General features: G+C 40.3%; 1 protein-coding gene across 1 annotated transcript in view; it reads left to right on the top strand.

Moving 5' to 3' along the window:
• ank1b (ankyrin 1, erythrocytic b) overlaps positions 1 to 22,785 on the top strand; it is a 74,688-nt gene that overhangs the window by 40,862 nt on the left and 11,041 nt on the right. The window contains exons 4-35 of the mRNA XM_073477689.1: positions 887 to 985; positions 1,259 to 1,357; positions 2,015 to 2,200; positions 2,532 to 2,630; positions 2,779 to 2,877; positions 3,057 to 3,155; positions 3,539 to 3,736; positions 4,314 to 4,412; positions 4,582 to 4,680; positions 5,264 to 5,362; positions 5,496 to 5,693; positions 5,987 to 6,085; positions 6,277 to 6,375; positions 6,797 to 6,994; positions 7,138 to 7,236; positions 7,796 to 7,894; positions 8,105 to 8,203; positions 8,978 to 9,070; positions 9,245 to 9,317; positions 9,497 to 9,517; positions 10,865 to 10,988; positions 11,338 to 11,401; positions 11,775 to 11,887; positions 13,546 to 13,770; positions 14,351 to 14,505; positions 14,698 to 14,909; positions 17,128 to 17,332; positions 17,812 to 17,908; positions 18,002 to 18,230; positions 18,650 to 18,778; positions 20,269 to 20,388; positions 21,444 to 21,528. Coding sequence (XP_073333790.1) covers positions 887 to 985; positions 1,259 to 1,357; positions 2,015 to 2,200; positions 2,532 to 2,630; positions 2,779 to 2,877; positions 3,057 to 3,155; positions 3,539 to 3,736; positions 4,314 to 4,412; positions 4,582 to 4,680; positions 5,264 to 5,362; positions 5,496 to 5,693; positions 5,987 to 6,085; positions 6,277 to 6,375; positions 6,797 to 6,994; positions 7,138 to 7,236; positions 7,796 to 7,894; positions 8,105 to 8,203; positions 8,978 to 9,070; positions 9,245 to 9,317; positions 9,497 to 9,517; positions 10,865 to 10,988; positions 11,338 to 11,401; positions 11,775 to 11,887; positions 13,546 to 13,770; positions 14,351 to 14,505; positions 14,698 to 14,909; positions 17,128 to 17,332; positions 17,812 to 17,908; positions 18,002 to 18,230; positions 18,650 to 18,778; positions 20,269 to 20,388; positions 21,444 to 21,528 — 4,012 coding nt within the window. The remainder of the gene's footprint in view (positions 1 to 886; positions 986 to 1,258; positions 1,358 to 2,014; positions 2,201 to 2,531; positions 2,631 to 2,778; positions 2,878 to 3,056; positions 3,156 to 3,538; positions 3,737 to 4,313; positions 4,413 to 4,581; positions 4,681 to 5,263; positions 5,363 to 5,495; positions 5,694 to 5,986; positions 6,086 to 6,276; positions 6,376 to 6,796; positions 6,995 to 7,137; positions 7,237 to 7,795; positions 7,895 to 8,104; positions 8,204 to 8,977; positions 9,071 to 9,244; positions 9,318 to 9,496; positions 9,518 to 10,864; positions 10,989 to 11,337; positions 11,402 to 11,774; positions 11,888 to 13,545; positions 13,771 to 14,350; positions 14,506 to 14,697; positions 14,910 to 17,127; positions 17,333 to 17,811; positions 17,909 to 18,001; positions 18,231 to 18,649; positions 18,779 to 20,268; positions 20,389 to 21,443; positions 21,529 to 22,785) is intronic.

Genomic DNA, 22,785 nt, shown 5'->3' with positions numbered 1-22,785 from the left:
GCAGAACCTACTTTCATTTTTTACTTTAACTGCACTTGGTACAAAGGATTTCTTGTAGATATTTCTATTAGACATCGGTAGCTCTGAGCTCATTCAGCTGGACTGCAACTACAGACCAACTGTAGCAACAATTCGTGAGTTAAACCAGCATACCTGTAACCACAAAAACTTAACCAGCTATGTAAGATTACTGAAGAGCCTCTCGTCAGCAGTAAGTCATTCTTTTGAAAATAAATGCAATATGCTTCTAGCTTTAGCTGTTATTTATACTGACTGTGAATTTAGATCATGTTATGTCACCAGAGCTGGATGAATTTTTAAGAGAGCATTTCAATAACCTAGCCTAAATTATAGAGTGTTGATTTTCAGTGTCATAAGGGACATTTTGAAAGAGTCAATCCTTCGATGTCTCACGTCATAGTCTATGAATATCAGATTTTTTCTGAAAAAAGTTATATTAGGAGGATGGAATTATCAGTTGTCCTATTGAAAAAATCAGGTATCAAACTGCTTTTGCTTATTTAAACAGGTGCAATACTTCTTTAAAGCTAGTCAGGCATGTATCTTGCAAGTTTTTCTTTTGAAAAGTTGAGAGAATTTGAAAAATTCAGAATTATTTAGCATACTCATTTCATCATAACTGTTGCCTTTTTACTGGCAGTGTAGCCTTTTTGCCGTTAAATGAACTTAATGAACAAAATTGAGCTGCTTTCGCTGTCACAGTTTTCTCTTGTACACTGAAATACACATGCTGTATTTCACTGTAGAAAACTAGGCCATTAGGTTGCAGTTATTTTCCTTTCATTCACTCAGATTTTTCCCTCTCTCTCTCTCTTTTGGTGTGGTTTTGTGTGTGTCTGTGTGTCTATGTGTGCTTAACCTCCAGAAAGGGAACACAGCCCTCCATATCGCAGCGCTGGCAGGGCAGGAGAAAGTGGTGGCTGAGCTCGTCAACTACGGTGCCAACGTTAATGCCCAGTCACATGTGAGTCACTGCAAGCTGTGTGCAAGAGCAGAGTGTGCACGTTTCTCTGTGTGTGCGTGTGTGTGTGTGTGTGTGTTTGCATTTGTGTATTTCTGTGCTTGTATATGTGGCACGCCAGCTAGAGAGATGTCTATCCTTTTTACATAAGGTGTTAGTAAGGACGAGTGTGTGTGTAAAGATAAATACTTGGTAAACATCACATCTTGTAATATGGCTTTAGGCCCATATTATTATTTGTTTGTAACTATACATGATGTATCTGTGCACTGACAGAAAGGGTTCAGTCCTCTCTACATGGCTGCACAGGAGAATCATTTAGAGGTGGTCAAGTTCCTGCTCGAGAATGGCGCCAATCAGAGTCTCCCAACAGAGGTACGTGTCTTCAAACTGGCTAAGGTTTTCCAGACCTGCCATACTGATGATTAGCTATTACCTCCATGAACATCGAATGTGTCTGTGTGAGACACTATGTGGTGTTTACAGTACGTTAGTGAAATGAAGTAGTTAAGAATTGTTTGTTGGGAATATGGTACATTGTAAAACCAAATCATCTCAACCATTTCTGACTTAAACCTTTTTTTATGGAAACAAGCAGATTACCTGTAAATGCCAAAGCTGTCATTGGCTATAAATATGAACAAGCATTATGGGATGATTTTCTAAAGGACACAAGGCCCATTTCTCAGTGTCCATGTTGTGCAACAAAGGTTATTCAATATTTAGCATTTTTAATAATGGAAATGTTTTTCCACTTGAATGTTTTTACCCATTGCCATTTTCTCACCAGTGCCCAATTGGTACAGAGATGCCAAAAAAGTAAGATAGCTTATGCATTTGCTACTGCCGTTGACTTGCCTGGCACAATTAGGGCAGTCCTTAATATTGAGATCTGGTTAGTAAATGTGGATTGTGTTCATGCCAGGAAACAAAACAAGCAAACAGGATAATTTATCTTTCACTGCATCTGCTTTTACAATGTCATCAGACTGCCATCACTCCATCACTTTCACTTGCTGTCTCCTATCTCAGGATGGCTTCACTCCCCTGGCAGTAGCCCTCCAACAGGGCCATGAAAATGTTGTGGCACTGCTCATCAACTATGGCACCAAGGGCAAGGTCCGCCTCCCCGCACTGCACATCGCTGCGCGAAACGACGACACGCGCACCGCTGCAGTGCTCCTGCAAAATGACCCCAACGCTGATGTTCTCAGCAAGGTATACAGACTCACTGAGGATGTGAGATTGTGTAGAGGTTTATTTAGTCTACTGTTACAATACAATCAGCCAACAGGAATGTTGCATGAGCAAGAAAAAAATTAAGTTCGAATGAAGTTTCCTTGAATAATAAGAAAACTCTCATGCATTAAGAGAAACAGGTGCCACAACTTTCTATCAGAAGAATAATGCTGTTTATTAAAATAAATATTATATATATTAAATATGATCATCAAAGCACAGTGTTTTTAGAGTTGTTCTTTCTAACTTACTTAATGACCTTATTTACACTTTTATCCTTCCACTTTCCCCTGTGTCTCTTTCCATGTAGACTGGTTTCACACCTCTCCATATTGCTGCCCACTATGAGAATATGAGCGTAGCCCAGCTGCTGCTGAACAGAGGAGCCAATGTTAACTTCACCCCCAAGGTCAGTTGATCTCAGCAGTAGGATCAAAATTTTGACAACTTCCCTATACATTTTGTTGTTTTTAATAGCTTTGATTCTACTTTCGACTTGTCAAACTTTAATATGATTACAAAGGGTGCTGACTTATTTCTTGCCCCTGCTTCTCTAGAATGGCATCACGCCCCTTCATATAGCCTCCAGGAGGGGCAATGTGATGATGGTCAGACTACTGCTGGACAGAGGTGCACAGATTGATGCCAAGACTAAGGTAGTGTACCATTTAACTCCACTCTGCTTTGTCAATTTGTCACTTAAGCATGTCTAAAGCCTTCACAATCTATTCCCCCCATCCGTCATCCTTCCTTTGCTCATTTCTGTCTCTTGCATCGTTAACATCTTTCCAATTACTGTCCCGGTGTCTGTCTTTCGTAACTCATCTCTTTGCAGGATGAGCTGACTCCTCTCCACTGTGCAGCCAGGAATGGTCACGTTCGAATCATTGAGATCCTGCTGGAACACGGTGCTCCCATCCAGGCTAAGACCAAGGTGGATGAATTTAATGAAGTACTGCAATCTCTGCAGTTATTGCTATCCTTGGGAACTCTGTACTGTTTTTGACTTCTTATCTGAATCTTATTAAATAATCCAACTATTGAGTGAGATTCCATCAGAAAATCTGCATATAAACCATGTTGCTAGAAACTTACACACTTTGATCTGACTTTTTTAGCACTATGCATTGATTATATCCCCTCTAAGGATTCATACTGTGCTATGCTCAGCCCAAGAAAGTACATTTTATTGACTGAGTGCTATGCATACAGCGTGATGTGTGCACAGGGTTTTATTTGGCAACGTTTAGAAATCTATCTCCAACTCTCCTCCACTTTTTTTCTCCCTCCCTTACTTTTCCTTTCCTCTCCTTACAGAACGGTCTGTCCCCCATCCACATGGCAGCTCAGGGGGATCACATGGACTGCGTCAGGCAGCTACTGCAGTACAATGCTGAGATCGATGATATCACACTGGACCATTTAACCCCTCTTCATGTAGCAGCCCACTGTGGTCACCATCGGATGGCCAAAGTCCTACTGGACAAGGGGGCCAAAGCAAATGCACGCGCTCTGGTGGGTTGTTCATTGTAGATGACTCTCAAAAGCCAATCAAGATGATCATAGTAACTATTTTTTTGTCTTTTTGATCCTTATGTTGACAAGAAATAAATGTCCCAATTATGAACTGGCCACCTGTCGAATTCATGCTCAAGACAAATAGCGTGCAGCATTTCAACAGAGTAACCACAAACTGCTGCTAACTGTAGCCGTTAGCTAGTTAGCTCAGTCTCAAAACTGTTCTTTCTTAACATTCTGTTGATAATTTTAGTTAATTTTTGAATGTTTCACCTGAAATTCTTACATGTTGCAGCTTTAAAGGTGTGCAGATTTATATCTATTTAACTGAAGACGTGCAAAAGCTAAAAAGGAAAACCAATCTTTTACACCCATCCCCCTTTACACACATCTTTTTCACATCAAGCAGTTGCCATCAGTATAGGGACACAACACAGGAGTGAGAAATAAATAATTTTGAAACTTTTTTATAAACAATCTTTGGATCAAAAAGTATAAGCCATAAAGTGATTCTGACTTCAGGACTTTTTTCACATGTGTCACTAGTTGTGACCTTTTTCCCCTGTGTTTCCAGAATGGCTTCACACCTCTCCATATTGCTTGCAAGAAGAACCACATGCGGTCCATGGACCTGCTGCTCAAGCACTCTGCTTCCCTAGAAGCCGTGACAGAGGTGAGGCGATGTGACCACAAGGGACGGAGTCTGAATGAAAAGTGACATTGATAAAGAATTCCTTATCTTTTCTGTCTTCTGCTGTCCAAATCTGTGGCTATAAACAAGAATGTCACGTGACTTCTGTGTAGTGCATTGATATTGAGCCTCGACTCTTGTCTGTGTGCAGTCTGGTCTCACTCCTCTTCATGTAGCAGCATTCATGGGCCATCTGAACATAGTGAAGAACCTGCTCCAGAGAGGAGCTTCACCCAATGCTTCCAATGTGGTGAGAACCTCTTTTTCCACCTCAACGTTCTTTTCTTTTCCTTTTTCTTTTGAATCACTTATAAAACATCGCCAGTTAATAGAATTAACATTTGTCTAGATTGTCCACAAAAAGTACCTCTCTGGACTCACATTTTTAAAAGAGAGTTAATTCCACTCTGAATTCAATAATTAATTACTTGAGAAGATTAATTTCGTAGGTCAAACATTAAACAATTAGGAATAGATGGATTAATTCTCTTTTCGCCAGCACAGGAAGCCATTGCTGTTAAAAAGGATATTGCTCAATGAGCATGAATCGTTTCTAAATGACTGAAATTAGTAGACATGTCTGAACTGTGGACTCCGATTTGTTAAAAATTTGAAAATAAACTTAAAAATAAACAAGAAATATATATATAAAACTGATCACAAATTAAAGAATAAAATTACAAATCATGTTTTTATCTATATAGCCTACAGTATACCCACAAGTACTACACAAATTAAACAAACACTATGCACTGTTCAGCACTATGTAGTTATTGATGAATTGATTGAAAATTTCAGTTACATTAGTTACTTTTTGCATTTCTCTACACCAGAAAGTGGAGACTCCCCTCCACATGGCGTCCAGAGCAGGACACTGTGAAGTTGCTCAGTTCCTGCTGCAGAATTCAGCACAAGTAGATGCAAAGGCAAAGGTACGAGCTATGTCGTCATGTAAACAAGCTTTTTGTGTGTACTATATGTTGTTGCCATTCAGTATATCTGAAGGAGGTCATTGCTGCCTTTTAATCTGCAGAAAAAGTTTACCCTCTTTCTCTCTGTGTGCAGGATGACCAGACACCCTTACACTGTGCGGCCCGCATGGGCCACAAGGAGCTTGTCAAGCTTCTCCTTGAGCACAAGGCCAATCCAGACTCAGCTACAACTGCGGGCCACACACCATTACACATCTCTGCGCGTGAAGGACACATCCACACTATTCGAATCTTATTGGATGCTGGAGCACAGCAGACCAAGATGACAAAGGTAGGACAGAAGCCATGACAGGAAAAAATGGTTGCATCTGCAATAATGGTCAATTACTGCAAAAACATTACAGGCTAGACACACTGGATGCCTGTGAACTGCGTGGCAGTCGCGTTGCTGAGCTGCTGCTGCTCACTTGTGTGTTTGTGTTCACATAGGCTGCGTGGCAGCTAAGTTGCTGCTGCAGCGTGGCTCCTGCCTGCCCTACCTGTTTACATGGAGTTTGATTTTGATAATTATCAATAAATATGATGATGAAATAGGCTTTCCAAATTCTGTTATCTTTTGAGCAGAAAGGCTTCACTCCTCTCCATGTGTCCTCTAAATATGGGAAGGTGGATGTGGCCGAGCTGCTCCTGGAGAGAGGAGCCAACCCTAATGCAGCTGGGAAGGTGAGACAATCTGTGCTTCCTGTAGTTCAGCTCCCTGAAGTGAACAAAAACAATAAAGCACTCTTTACAAGGCTGTGAGGAGCCCACATAGAGATGATTTATCATGGTGATGTTTCACATATATATATGTGTTTCTGTGTGTTTTTGTGCGTGTTTATATATGTGTCCATGTGTATGTGTTTGTTTAACAGAACGGTCTGACACCCCTTCATGTGGCCGTCCATCACAACAACCTGGATGTTGTTAAACTCCTGGTCAGCAAGGGAGGATCTGCACACAGCACTGCCCGAGTAAGATGCTCACATATGCGTGTGCACATACTCACATAGGCACACAGCATAAGGCCTGCAATAGACATTATGCCACTGCTGTAAGGATTATATTATCGCATAATAATGCAAGCATACAGCAATGAACTTTTAATTATGAATAATATTCAGACATTAGGATTGGAATGTGAACAAATAAAAACACAATTAAACTAAAATTAGAATACCAAAACAATAATAATTGTGATTCAATGAATATTAAACATTTAACAAGTCGATAAATAATCGTGAAAAAACAAGAGTGTGTAATACTTAAACATATAGTAACTCAAATAACAATCTTTGCGCCCTGAAGCACGAGAGCATTCAAGTTTTAATCTAAAATTAGGTATCATCAGTGTTAAGATAAACAATGGCTTTATGTCTGTGTTTCTCGCCACAGAATGGCTACACTCCCCTTCACATAGCGGCCAAGCAGAACCAGATGGAAGTGGCCAGTTGTCTGCTGCAGAATGGGGCAACGCCCAATGCCGAGTCCCTCCAAGGCATCACGCCCCTGCACCTGGCTTCACAGGAGGGGCGGCCTGACATTGTGGCCCTGCTCATCGCCAAACAGGCCAACGTGAATCTGGGAAACAAGGTACAGTAATACAATGGAGTGGAAATGTTTGCTTTTTTTATCTGTTTTTTTTATTTTTTTTATCACCTTTGAAAAATAGAGAACCTTGAAAATGCTGTTTGAAAAACACATTTTTCATGTCTCGGGTCCATTCTTTCTTATAGAATGGATTGACCCCACTGCATCTTGTGGCTCAGGAAGGTCATGTAGGAATCGCTGACACACTGGTCAAACAAGGAGCTTCCATTTACGCTGCCTCACGGGTAAGTTACACCACCTCCACTGGTACACAGAATTATAGAAAAGGTATTATTAGCTGACATCTCATAAAAGATTACACTGAAAAATGAGCCTTTAGATTTAAGAATCCGATGGGCCAGACCTACACTATGTTGTCATAGTAATAAGGCTTTTCTCTTACTGATAATTTTCTCTACATATTTCTTCTCAGAGTTTGAAGTTTGCAAGCTTTGCCTCTTCAAGAACTAAGGGTTCATCTGGCAATGAAGAAGTGGAAAGCAATTTAATATAATATAAAATTAATGATAATATATGAATATTCAATTTACAGCATGTAGTCTTGTCACACTAGCTTATCAGATTTTTTAGAAATTTAAGATTTATATTAAATCTACCAAGCAACTAAAAAGACAATATAAAAGTGTAACCTTAAAGTAGGTGATTCGTCTTGTAAAGGAATATGTAATCATTTCTGAGCTTGTTTAATGTTTGCTGCCTTTTTACAATTTTGTATTCTCATGTTTATAAGAATTTGTACACAAGCTTTGATGAACAACAACCGTCTCTCTCTCCTTGTCCCAGATGGGCTACACACCCCTTCATGTGGCCTGTCACTATGGCAACATCAAGATGGTGAAGTTCCTTCTGCAGCAGCAGGCCCATGTGAACAGCAAGACGAGGGTAAACTATATCTATCTCACCTGTATAGTATGTTTTAGCATATATGACTGCATGTGTGTTTTGTTCACTTGTTTGGCACTTGATGTTTTGCCTCCAGTAATATGTTAACCAGCATGAGTAGAATGGCTGGAGCAACACTGGTATAGTTTTGAATAGTAATGTCTCTGAGTCTCTTTTTTAGTCTGACCATCTTCCTTCTTTTTTCCCCAGATGGGCTACACCCCTCTGCACCAGGCAGCTCAGCAGGGCCATACAGATATTGTCACCCTGTTGTTGAAACATGGAGCCCAGCCCAATGAGATTACTTCGGTGAGCAACCCCTTTAAATACCGTATCCTCGCATTCCTCTTCCTCTCATTACTGGAAATTCCCCCTTTAATGTTCTATATGTTCCTTCACTTTCTGTTTTATGCCTATATTGTAAAAACAAAGGAAAAGGTTAATGACATTATAACATAATCTGGCATAAAAACACGTTTTTATTTTTTGTTTAAAAGGTGTTAAAGCCACTAAATGTGGCATTCCATCTCCCCCTTCAATTGCTTTCACACTAGTGTTGTAGTACTGCTGTTGTTTGCAAGCTAACATTGCTAACACAAGCTAGCAAACGTTAACGTTACTAATGCTAGTTAACGTTAATGTGGCTAACACTAACTAGCTAACATTAGGGCAGTACAGTATGCCGGGTGCATACTGTAGAACTCAGCCATTCTAACGTTTTTTTCCACAAACTGGCAACTATCAAGACTGTTGATTGCTGACAAAACACAGATACCAAGTGATACCAGTGGTATTGTCCTGTTGGCTCACAAACCTTGTTAGACGCTAGAACCAACCGTCAGATTTCTTATACAGAGATAAAAAAACAATCATTTCGGAACCCACAAACATTGTAAAGTTATTAATTCACAATCCTTATAATGTTTTTAAGGAAAAGAGTTTCTTTATGCACCTTTCTACAAACTCTGTAGATTTATTATTTTTAAAAATTATTTCTCTACATAGAATTTTATCAAAATGACCCTTGAACAGAAACCTCTATAGGAACATTTTGCATCATGTTACTCGTCTTTCTCTGTATAGAATGGGACATCTCCCCTGGGTATTGCCAAGCGGCTGGGTTACATCTCTGTCATCGATGTGCTGAAACTGGTTACCGAGGAGTCGGTCTCCACGGTGAGCAACACATCATGCATGATTCACATGGTTACACCAATACGCAAAGAAGTATCCTTGAGACGCCATGACTCAGATGTTCAATCAAACGATTGTCTCGTCTTGATCAAGTTTAGCTTCCTCACCTGCATTTTCTTATTTTCTTATCGTGCACCCTCCATCTGCTCCTCACAGATCACTACAGAGAAGCATCGGATGAGTTTCCCTGAGACAGTGGATGAGATTTTGGATGTTTCAGAGGATGAAGGTAGGCTATGCATTATGATTATGTTAAATAAATCAACTGTGCATCTTTGATAATTAATTTTCAGCTCTGATTTGTTAGAAGAAGACTGTATGGGAGGTACACTGACACATCACAGTACCACCATGAATTTCAATAAGTGTATGACTGTTTATAACACCTTTTTTCCATTTGTTTTTTAGGGGTTGCCCAGCTTACCTTAGGTAGGAGTGTGTCTGTATCTCTGGCTTGTCCGGTCGGGTGACTCGTGAACTTGTGCCTTCATTGCCAAATGCACTTTTCTCATTTTCTCTGTGTGTCACTAATTGTCTTTTCTAATCAGTTCGTCTGACTCTGCTCTCAACTGCAGCCCTGTCTGCTCCTCTCTATCTTTATCTCTATCTTTATTCTCTGAGATTTATTTGAAAAAAAAAAAAAAAAAAGTGTCTGTTTTTCATCAGCATGAAGTCACAACATTTTCCTTTTACCAGCGTTCAATGCACATCTGTCCGTGGAACTCATTACTGACAGAACTCCAGTATTTAAGAGACAAATGGCTCCCTTCCAAATCCAGCTATTTTGAAAATGAGTCCTCCTACCATTTACTGCCTAATTGATCTATAGGCTGATTACACACATGCTGTGCCCCAGCTGTGACACCCACCTGTGAACATCGCGCACAGTTGCTGTTCAAGCAGTTGTCTTTCTGCTTTAAATTAAATCAATGTAAATTTAACAGCATTTTAACATGCAAGCTCCATTTTAATCTATTTTGTTCTTGTTGTGCTTGTTTAATTGTATTGTTTTTTTTCTTCTTTAACATTTTTTTGTCTACCTGTGCAGCTTGTCCTACTGAATATTTAATTGTCTGTAAGCAGCTTTGTTGTGTCAAGTGGTTTATAGTTTACTATTGTTGTTATGATTATGATTTCAGTACCATTCCTCCTTAATAATTTAGGTATTTTCTCCTACACAGAAAACAACCATCACCACATGTGATTTCATCTTTAATGGGCATGCTCACTATAAAGCTGTCACCAGGTGCCTTGCAGTTTGCTGTCCATGCAGTGTCCTAACCGTGTTAATCTTCACTGTCTTACCAGTCCTCTTCTTTCACTCCTTTGGTTTCCATCGGCTCTGGTTGTTGTTGGTCTGACTCCATTGCTTAGAGTAAAATGTTTCAGATTGCTTTGCGCCATGTTTTTCTGTGGTTTCGTGAAGGTGAAGGGATGGGAAGGATGGTGGTGTTACGACTTTCATCTATGGAGAACTGAACCAAGTGACATTATTTTGATTCAAGTGGAGACATCCACCACAGTCTTAAGATACTGTCACTCCTAAAAAAAATTAAAAAAAAACAATACGCATTGGGGGAAAAAAGGTGAATTCCATTGGCAGAGCATTTTGTGACTGAGTGGAGGAACTTGAGAGTTGGGATCAGCATCATTTTGCCCTGTTTTCCCCTGGTCTTGTCCTTTTCTCTCTTATGTGCAAACCTGTTCTTTGCAAGTTTTCGTTTTTTCCTCTTGGCTCCTCTTCCACCTTTCTCACCTCTTTATTTTTGCCCACAGGAGATGAGTTGCTCGGGATGGATGGAGCACGCTATCTCAAGCTTGATGACTTCAAGGACCAGGATGATGACTTCCTCTCCCCAAAGAAAACCCTTAGAGACTTTGAGGGTGGCATGGGTACCACGTAAGTCATTGTGCACTCACCTTTTTGCATTTTTGATTTATTTTCAAGAATACTTGGCATAATAGATGTTATAAAAAGAGATTGGGTGCGTAACTGAATGGCTGGTGTACGTCATTTATGCTATCTCTATCCTAAATTATAAGAACGCAACGCAAGTTTATTCATATAGCAGACACAAGGCGATTCAGCGTTCTCTGCAGCTGTCTGTTTTTTTTACCAGGACCTGTGAACACACCATTACAATAGTCTAGCCTGCTGAAAAAGGATGAGATAAAATTATTTTTCAATTTGGCAGAATAATACTCAGCTGTATTCTGACTGTACACTGTTCTCACTTCCTCTCCTACAGGCCATATTCTCCTGCTATTCCCAGGATCCCATGTGTGTCCCCAGAGACTGTACTACTGGATCAGGTAGGCTTAACTCATGATGTTGAAAGGGTGTCTGACATTTTGTAAGCATTTGTTTTTTTATCCAGTTGACGACGGATATTAATTTGAACCTTCAATATTAAAAACATATTCTGACATTTATTTTTATCTCTCTTCATTAGATTGTCTCCTCTTTTTCTGATTTACTCTCTGCCTGTTTCTGTCTGTCATTTTCTCTCTTTTCTCTCACTCCTTTCATTGTGCTGTATTTTTATTACCACCTTCTCCTCTCTCTCTGACTCTTCTCTGTCATTCCCTGCTGCGTTTGTCTTTTTCTTAATCTTTTCAGTCATGGTTATTTCACTGCCTCTCAAATTTTCACTGCATGTCTATTTTTCTTCCTCTCTGAACTCAGCACACCCCCATCCCCCTGCCAAAGGAGTATGACGAAGACTCTCTTATCCCAAGCAGTCCGGCTACAGAGACTTCAGACAACGTCAGCCCTGTGGCCAGCCCCATTCACACTGGGTCAGCTAATAAACCACTTTGCTGCTTGTTAATCCTCATTTTCTATTTCATTTATGTTAAATTACGTTACATATTGATGTTTCTTGCCACGCTTCTCATAAAGAAGGGATATTGGCAGACTCACTGAGTTAACTGTATTGAAAATGTATTTTAGAAGTACAGAAAGCATCCAAGGACAGCACAGATGGTATAAAGGGAAAATATGTGGAAATCCGTCAAAGAACACTGAATTTAGACTCATGTATAATGTGTGTTAGAGGCAGGGGTCTCATTTGGGTTTTCGGCAATCTTGCAAAGTCTTGTTTTGATAGATAATTAACAGTAAAAACCTGTTACTACACACGGGATGATACTACTGACATATATAAAGATGGATGACACGTCTCCACTTCCCACCACTGTGCAAAAATGAAGCTAAAATTTCCTGAATACAGGGGCTGCCATCTTGTGCTGGTGATGTCATTTTAGCGACAGAGTCTTCGCAGTACTGGTCAGGCGGTAGAGCGCGGGATTGAGTTTCCACACGTACACCTGACTGCAAGCAAGGCTCAGCTGTCAATCATGATCTCACACTGCCTTGTTTTTTATAAGATAACAAATTGAAACCCAACCAAACACTTGAACATACATCAGTGTGATGAGAATGATCTAAAATGACAGAAACCATCTGTGGCAAAAAAAAACCGTATTTGACGTGTACTTTGAGTTTTTAGTTTGGCTCGTCCCGGCTGCTAACGTGAAAGGGGGAGGGGTTTATGACCTATACTGCAACTCGCCACTTGGGGGACATTGAGATGTTTTAGCTTCACTTTCAGGGAGCTGTCATGTTTTCTATCTTTATATACAGTCAGTGGATGATACGTGTTCACACATTGAATCCAGGTGTGGAAACTCCAACAGTTTAACAGGTTTGAGACGGCAGATGTGGACTTGACTCCAATCAAAGAATCAGGCTCCAGATGAGACATATCTTTATTCACAAGGGGATTTATTATCTCAATTGCTGCATATATTGTGTGTAGACTATTTGTTACAACATAATGATAAGCTATAATATAATAGTAATCACAAGTGTGTTATTAATCAACAAGGCCTGGATTATCAAAGTGGTTACTATAATCACAAAGGCATGCAATTAAGATATTATAATTAAGGTTTATTAAGTCTGCCTAGTCATAATTTATGCAGAGCACAATGAGTCAGCATCTGAAAAGCAGAATATAAAGTGAGGGTGTTAGGGGGAAAGAGTCACCCTGCCACAAACACACACACAGACGCCTGTATGAAGCATCCTGTCTCATGCAGGATCAAACAGCATGAGGCTCTTTTCTAAAATCTTTTCATGTCATTCTTGCTGCACTTAGTGGCCACTCCACATGCCTGTCCTCCCCTGCTGTATTGAGACAATCAGATGAAAAGGGCACCATCATAGTGAAGTGGTGTCTCCTTTATGAGTCACTCAGACAAAGACCAGATCAATTCAAAACATTCAGCTGAAAGGAAAGCCAGAGAATTTAATTTGCCTGTGTCATTTAACGCTAAGTGCATGTTGATCATAATCACATGAAGTTTAAATGTGATGACGTGACCATCTGAACCTTTTTCTCCAATCATGGGATCACTGTTTTTACTCTCAGCTTCACTGTTTTTACTCTCAGCTTCCTGGTGAGTTTCATGGTGGATGCCCGAGGAGGCTCCATGCGAGGCAGCAGACACCACGGCCTGCGAGTTATCATTCCTCCTCGAACCTGCACCGCCCCGACACGCATCACCTGCCGTCTGGTCAAACCTCAGAAACTGACCACGCCTCCCCCACTGGTGGAGGGGGAGGGACTAGCAAGCCGTATCATCTCCCTAGGGCCCTCCAGTATGCAATTCCTTGGGTGGGTAAACGTTGAACTTTCATGTAAAAAATGTTGTGAAGCACATTGTGTTTTTTGTCTGTATGTCGATAAGTGAATTTATGTTTGCAGCATGTGGCGATCCCTGCAAAAATATTTCCTGCAAAGATATTTTTCACTTTGATTAAATTAAGATTTGTAGAATAGTTTTAAAGGGTGTTAAAGATGATTAGCAGAAACTATAAGTAAAAGTGACTTGGACTGGATTTGTGCAAGAAAATGACAATAATGTGCTGTATCTTGTGTCACTTGAAATTAAAAAGTAATGTTCATAGCGCCATCTAGTGGACATTAAAATGTTTACACATGTCAAGTAGTCACTGGAAATAATGGTACTCCCAGCAACTATAATGGAAAAGTACAACATTGGATATTATTGTTTTTCTTTTTACAAACAAGGCTACAAAATCTTTTTTTTTTTTATATTCCAAATCACATTTTGTTTTGTATGTATTTTCTTATATCAAACAAATCCATGATGCTCTGTGTGTTAAACAGAAGTACAGGCCTGAAACCTCATTCAAAACCAGGTTCAAACACAGTTTTTATGTTTCTTTCACAGACCTGTAATAGTGGAAATCCCCCACTTTGCCTCACTGGGCCGAGGGGACCGAGAGCTTGTGGTCCTCCGCAGTGAAAATGGCTCAGTCTGGAAGGAACATCGCAATCGCTATGGTGACGAAGTGCTGGAAACTATTCTTAATGGCATGGATGAAGGTCAGTGTGATGGTAATAGATAACTGTTAGTGAGACATGCATCAGTGTTAATCTTGATTTATGACTCTGAAGTGACAGAAGAAGGGCACAGAGAGGAGATATTTTTTTTTATGGGAAGTAAACTCCATCTCACCTGGACATATGTAATAAAACAGAAAAACTGTCTTCTCCTTCACTCGTTCCTGTGTCTAGACTTGGAGAGTCAAGACGAGCTGGAGAAGAAGAGAATCCGTCGGATCATCTCCACCGACTTCCCCCTCTACTTCGCTGTAGTCTCCCGCATTCAGCAGGAGAGCGATCTAATTGGTCCAGAAGGCGGCCGGCTGACCAGTAAGCTGGTTCCCCACGTCGAGGCCATCTTCCCAGAGACGGCTGTCACCAAGAGAGTGAGACTAGGACTACAGGTAAGGAGAGAAGTTGCAATTTGGAGCAAGAATACAGTAGAGGGAGAACGATATGAGTGAGCAGGAATGCTTGCAGAGTTAAAAAACATGAGATAGATCCTATGCATGTCTGTTTGTGCTGCATTTAGCCACTTTGAGTTGAGACAGATTTCACTTCCTGAAGCTGATCCTTTCTGTTTGACAAATAGGTCTGAATATGTAAGAGTTGAACACCAGTCACGTAGAGGGAATTGTTTGTATTGCTGACAGATGCTTTATTCTCATTTTATTGTGAAACCATTTTGCATGTTTTCTGCATTTACTTCAAATTATATTCATGTTGCAAGTGTAATTTTCTTTCCTTACATTTCTTGTAGGTGGTTTCCATTTAGTTACATTATGCATGAACACAACAGTGAACCTGGTTTTACTGAAAATGAACTGAAACCAACAGCTACTTCAACAATGTGAAAATATATTAAGAGTCACCAAATAAACTGATCAGCAGTATTATGCATGGTTGCAGTAACCGGCTAAAATAATCAAAAACAGTGATATGGTCCTTTAAGATGTAAAACATTGATACTGTTACGATTAGCAAAAAAGAACGCAAGCTACAATACAAACTACAAGCAGGCAGGTAGAAGTAACAAAAAGCGAGCTTTATTAACAAAGGTGAATCCAAAAAACACAAATGGTAGGCAACAAAAAGCAAGAATCCGAGGGCAGAAAGACACGAGGCACACACGCAGCAAATGAAGGTGAGACACGAGGAGCGAAAACAGGACTAAGGAACAGAGGTGAGGAACAAGCTTAAATACACTAGAGACTAATAAGGGATGGATGAAACTAACAGGGCAATCTAAAGAGGTGAGAAAAAACAAAAAAACAGGAAGTATAAAACAAAACATGACAAATGATGATAGAACCTACAAAATAAAACAGGAAATGAATGACTGAACTAAAAAGCCCAAACGATGACATTACCTCTTAGATATAGGTTTTTTAATTGGTTTAATGACCCATTAACTGGATTTCATATCTTCATGATGACCCTATAATATATAATACACAGTATATATACCACTGAATGGTATATATATATATATATAATATATAACAATATTCATGACTACCTCAGCAACAATCAAAGGTTATGACTTAAAATCCTTAAATATTTTGTAATTAGAGTTAAACTGAAAAATTCAGCCAATCTGCTTCATCAAGATGGTGTTAAAGTGGTTTGACCAGATTTTACTGACAGGGCTGGCAACATTACCAACCTAACATGTTTTGATTAAAATATCGTAAACTTTAAGCCAAGAACAAGAACAAAAAGAAACTAAATGAAACTTTATTGATGTACTGTAGGAACCCACCACTGATAGAGAAAACACTGATTTAGAAAACAGGTTTTCCGGGCCATTAACATACTACTGTATATGGCATAAAGTTTATATCACCCTGCATATGCCGTTGCCAAGAACTACGCTACATGACCTGAGGAGTATCTCAGCCTGTCAAACCATACTGCACTGTTTCTAAATTAGCATTTGCAACACGTGGCATCTGTCCTGCCAAACCAGAGCTTTTGGCAAATGTGTGGCTAACTGTCACTCATCCAGACCTCCGCAGACACACATATGGGAACTTGGCAAACACTCCTGCTGACTATCTCTTTTCCCACAACACCTCCGCTTGGTTTTGTTTTTCACGACAGAATGATTACGACGGATTATGGGCTCAACATTTCAGGTTTTTTTGGGTCACTTCAGTGTTACATTGTCTGTCAAGCACTGATATGTCACAGCACTGATGCTATTTAAGGAAATTTTGCATGGTTTTTTTTTTGCTTTGCCTTATGCTGCTCTGTTTATGTTTTCCTTTTATCCAGCCATTCATCACTCCTCAGTTCCCTGATTTAAGTTGTGAGCCACACTGACCGAGCTGGTGCACTGATCTGAGTTGGGTCAGGTGTGAAATATGAATTGAGTGCATGTGTGAGTATGGCTGCGAGTTTGATGTTTCAGTCTATTGCACGTGTTGCCCAGTTTTGACTTTGTGTACTTTCTATTTCCTGCCTATCTTGTCCTTCTAGACCACCGATATTTCCTTCTGTTTTTGTATTGTGTTTATTCCTGAGTTTTATACCCAGCCTTCTTCAGCTCCATATCCTTTAAACCATCTGTTCTGACATCCTCCTTTTTAATAACCTTTTCCCCCACCACTTCCACCTCAGGCGCAGCCAATCCCGGATGAACTGCTGACTCGGCAGCTTGGCAACCAGGCGACCTTCAGCCCAGTGGTTACCATCGAGCCTCGCAGACGCAAATTTCACCGTCCAATTGGGTTGCGTATCCCTTTGCCACCATCCTGGAGGGAGAGTCCTCGGGATGCTGGGGAGGGTGACACCACCAGCTTGCGCCTTCTCTGCAGTGTCATTGGTAGGGTCTATTTTGAAACACATCAAAAAAATAAGAACTTTCTCTGTGAAGTTTGACTTTTTTAGAGCTAAAAAAATTAATTGATTAACTGTCAACGATTAAATGAATCGCCATCCTCTGAAATTCTCTGATTCCTGCTTCTTAAATGTAAACATTTTCTGATTCTTAACTCTATGACTGTCTGTCTATAAACTGAATATCTTTTGATAGTGGACAAACAAGACATTTGAGGTTGTTATCTGAAGACTTGGAAAAAACTAAGTGACATTTTTTACCATTTTCTGACATCTGACCAAACAACTGATCGATTAAACCAGAAAATAATCGACAGATTGATCAACAATGAAAATAATCAAGACTTCAAGTTGAATTTTATGGATGTACCGATACCACAGGATGTGCTGTAAAATTATGTGTGTAAGCTTATTTTACATTGGTTATCAGGGCATGAATGACACAGTGTGGTTGTTGTATGTCAGGTGGCACAGCACCAGCTCAGTGGGAGGACATCACTGGAACCACCAAGCTGATGTACGCACACAACTGTGCCAACTTTACCACCAATGTTTCTGCAAGGTGACTCAGCTTTTCTTCCCCTGCTCTGAATATTAATCAAGTTTTTATCTGACACATTTAACCTTGTCTTTTCTCTTCTTCTATCTTATCCAGATTCTGGCTGGCAGACTGTCCACGCACAGCAGAGGCAGTGACCTTTGCCAATTTGCTTTACCGGGAGCTGATGTCTGTCCCATATATGGCTAAGTTTGTCATTTTTGCAAAGATGAACGAGGCGCGTGAGGGACGCTTGCGTTGTTACTGCATGACAGATGACAAGATGGATAAAACACTGGAGCTGCATGAAAACTTCACCGAAGTGGCCCGCAGTCGAGACATTGAGGTCAGCACAGGGGCAAAGGAAATTGCTAACTTCAGACAAAGGGAAAGGTGTTATGGGAAGCAGTAGGGATCCTGGCAAACTCAAAATAGTTCCCTGAAATAGATTTCACATAACTATACGAATGATTTATTTAGAAGAAATTTAATTCCAGCTTCTCAGAAGTCATTCTTAGTAAATGCATTATGAGATGCAATGCAAGAAAAGGAGCACTTTTTACTTGCATCGCTCCCAAAACCTCCCTATCTTAGGAGACATGATCCTGCAAGGAGAGAGCTCTCTGCAGCACAGAGGAGTAGGAGTTTGTGTCTTATGATATCGATCCACTCTCTGGCCGTTTTACAAGGGTCAAATCCTTGTGAGATTCCCTCGCTGTTATGACTTATCTTGTCACCCATACCATTTTATGAAACTCTCCGCAGCTGATGGAGGGCATGCCACTGCACCTCGAGTGTTCTGGGAACCTAGTGCCCATCAGGAAGGCCACCCAGCAGCCCCGCAGCTTCAGCTTCCAGGCCTTCAGAGATAACAGGCTGCCTGTCTCTGTCAAGGTCTGTATCTAGCTGTTCATATGCCTGCTTCTTCTGTCACTCGCTACATATTCATACTGTACTGTGGTTTTGTTCGTTCAGTCGTTGGATTCAGTGTGTCAAGGATCCTCTCGCCAGCTAGTCAGTGTTCCTGCTGATCACCCAAACAACCTGTTCGTACTGTGGTTTTTGTGTGTTTGCTTTCCACTGTCATATCTGTCAGGCTGTCTGAGTCGTCTCACCGTTAGCATTTAAAGTTAATAATACATATATAACATCATATATATCATTATCTAACTCATTCAACAAAACAGCAGCACCACACCAAGAAAGTTACACCTGAAAACACCTGAAGTCTAAGATTAAAGTAAAAACTATATCTATGAATTTCACTGTATTTTTATACAGTATGAAGGTATAAAACTGACAGTAATAATATTGATAATTTTTGATATATTGATACGTTTCTCAATCTGTGTATGTCTGTTGATCAGTACATTCTTCTTCATGGTTATTAAATTGTGTTCATTCATTCTAAAAAAAAAAAGACAAGTTAAACATTGTCTTAATTTTTCCCAGATTTTTTTTGTTCTGTTCTATTTCATTTTGATTAAATTTGCTTTTGATGAATGCATGATAATGAATACCTCCCTAATATGTAATGTTACAGTTTTGTAAGTGTGTCCCAAGGTTACAGATGAATCACTTCTTACTGATCCTAACTTTCAGTCATTTCTTAGTCTCTTTTTGTCCTTCTGCATTTTGTTGATGCTGTTTAAACCTCCTCTCTTTCCCAAACTTCATACTGTGTGTGCCCTTCTCATGTCTGTCTTGTTAACATATTTATGTAATTTTTTTATTGTTGATTTTGTTTGGTAATCCATCTATTTGTCTGTCAGTGTGACACACACTACTGATCATTAACAGCTAGATGAATATTTGATAAATAAATCTTCATCACGTCGTATCTAAGCAACAAACAACTTACCTTTCTACCTGACGACTCACTGGGGTAATTGTTTGCATGTCCTGTGACTCCCTCACTTTCTTTGCCTGCCTTCCTATCTTGCGGCCTTGCCTGTCTGTACGTGTCTGTCTCACTGTCTCTCTTTCTCTCTCTCACGGTCACTCTGTAACTGTCTGGTCTGACAGACGTCCAGGTAAAATGTGCAGGTAAATCTCTCCCTCTCGCCTGCCTGTGGACTGCTTCCATCCCTGTTTCCCCCTGCTTCTCGTCCCATGTTACTGCGCCTCATGCTCGAGACATTGTGGAGGGATCTAATACCCGTTTTGATCTGCTTCTCTTCCTCCTCCTCTCCTCTTTCTCTTGCTCTGTTTCTCCTCTCCTTTTCTCATATGCTCTGTCTCTATCTTCATTTGCTCTTTTTCTACTCCTATGTTCTCCCTCTCTTCCACTCCTCTATCTGGTTTCCTCCTTTTCCTCCATTTTCTATTCTCCATCTTCTTCTGTCCTTCCTTCTCTTGCTCCATCCATCATGTCTCTATGTTAGGTCAGAGATAGTAATAAGGATGCCGCTGGGTTTTTATCCTTTCTGCGGAAGTGCACCAAATACGAGGACGCACAGCACGTACTGTGTAACCTTAACATAACCATGCCACCATGTGTCAAGGTAAGGCTTTAGACACCTCCATGCAAGCACACATACACAAACCTTTGTGATTGAGTTTCCCCAGACAGCCATGTGCATGATTAGACAGAGGTCTAGATACATGATCAAATAAGAAGTAATTTTTTCTAAAGTTGTTCTAAAAGGTGTAAATAGAAATTAAGGTAATGTGTGATGACATTATTTGGGGACATAGTTACTGCTATAACAGCCTACAGGTGATAGGAAGGGTTCTACCAAAAAAACAGCATGACAAGTATTGCACAATCAGGTTGGTGAGAAAGGCTCTGGCTGATATACTAGCAGACATTGACCCAGAAACAACCCTGTATTAAATAGGCACTTCCATCACGTAGAGATGAGAAAACGAATTTGCTAACTGCATTATTGTCTAATGTACACTAAAGACAGGTTTGTCAAATATAGTTATTGCTAACACACACCATCATTGTAGCTTGTGGCTCTAGACCATATGCATTACTGTCATCCAGTGGTTGGAAGTGGTATCACAAACTCTTTTTATCGCTTGGTACAACTGAAAAAGGCTACGTGCTCTTAGTAGTTTGTTTCAGTCCAGTGGTATCCCAAACACCTCTATAGAGTATGTTAGGGGTTTATTTATCTATGTGTAAATTGCTTTGGATACAAGCGCCTGCTAATTTAATTAAAACAAAAAAAACACCAATGTAATTTATAGGGCTATGATGATTTTACTGGTTAGGGTTAGGGTGGTGGCTCTCCTAAATTAAAACAAAGGGACTATTTTTGTATCGTTAAACCCGTTATGATCAATTTGGACATTTAGTTCCAAAGCATATATTATGTGTTTTGAAGGTGGGGAGACTTCATATTTGTTAGGTTTTCCTTGTATACTTGACAATTGTTACAACAGGGCACTTTGAAGAAGATGAAAGTCCAGTCTGTTGATATGTATAATTATATATTTCATGCTCATATTCATGTACCATTCAGCAGTCCACCAAATGCTAATGTCCTGCAGACTAAAGATTGGGCATTAAAAGGTAAAAAAGTGGTGATTCTGTTTTATTTTATTTTAGGTTGTTGGAAGTGAGGAGCGCAGACGAACTTTAACCCCCCTCGCCCTGAGGGAACGCTACAGTGCATTGAATGAGCCGGGTGTGGGTGAGTCCTTCTCTGCCTGACCTTCAGCCCTCTCCTGATTTATATACAGCGGAGACGGGCACTGAATGTTGCATTGACCCTTTTTACCCAAAACCCTTCGCTTCCCACTCTATTTCCCCCTATCTGTCTCGCGTGCACGCATGGCACAAAGACTGAGCCTTGGATGCAATGCACTGCTCTACAGTATGCCCCAGAGTTCTTTGCAGTGCAGTTAGAGGAAACCATATTGAATGTGTGACCAAAAGAAGATCAGCAGTCACCAACATGACCCAAAATGGCTCCATGGCATATGGCAAATTAGCCTTTTCTTTCATGAGTGTCTTGATAGCTATGACAACAGATGAATGACTTTTGTGATTGGTTTGCATGGCGCTGGTGTCTCCACTGCGATTTCCAATGGCATGGCAGCAGAGACTGTTAGCATTAGCATTGTAGCTTAGCACTGGGAATGGGCAGGACCTCGCAGTGGAGCTAGACAGAGGAGTCCTGATATTGATTGGCCTGTGGTAAATGAACAGAGTCAAGATGGCCGTTCTGGTTGGTTTAAACGTTGCTGATGGCAGGGTGATTGAATGGGAAAGGCCTTTTCTGTCTATCAAGTACACAGCGCTGCTACATTGCACCTCAGTCCCTCTATATTGGTTACTGAATGCTACTTTGATTGGTGGGACTAGCACCTGAATGAACCCCAAGTTCTGACCTCCCCTGTCCATATGGTGTGTTAACCCTGAAGATTATTTGGACAGAAACAATGTTGTGGGTATTGCTTATTTCTTTCAACAGAGCAATGATTTTGTCAAGGTAAGTATTGCTATTAATAATTGTAACAGCAACTCGAGTCAACATCAAGGCTTTGAGGACACAGAAGATTTATTGAAACCCAAAAATCTAATAACAAAAGTCTGCAGCATTTGAGTAATTGTCAACATATATTTGGACAGCCCAGAGTTATCTCTCCACTAAGTCCCAACATAAACCCTGAAAGCACTGAATACCTATAGACACGACATTTTACAAGCAAATTACACCATCAGCCCCAACATTAGAATCACTTACTTAATATTGTGTAGGTCCCCTTCGTACACCCATCGAGGTGTGGACTACACAAGAGCTCTGAAGGTGCCCTGTGGCATCGGACAACAGGATGTTGGCAGCAGATCCTTAAGGTCCTGTAGGTTGCTAGAAGGGGCCTCCGTGGATCATACTTGTTGTTTAAGCACACCCCACAGATGCTCGGCCAATCTGATTGAGATCTGG

The sequence above is a fragment of the Pagrus major genome, chromosome 12, assembly GCF_040436345.1.
Source record: "Pagrus major chromosome 12, Pma_NU_1.0".
Taxonomy (NCBI): domain Eukaryota; kingdom Metazoa; phylum Chordata; class Actinopteri; order Spariformes; family Sparidae; genus Pagrus; species Pagrus major.
Note: the sequence above shows the minus strand (reverse complement) of the source record. Positions and strands in the feature narration are given on the sequence as shown.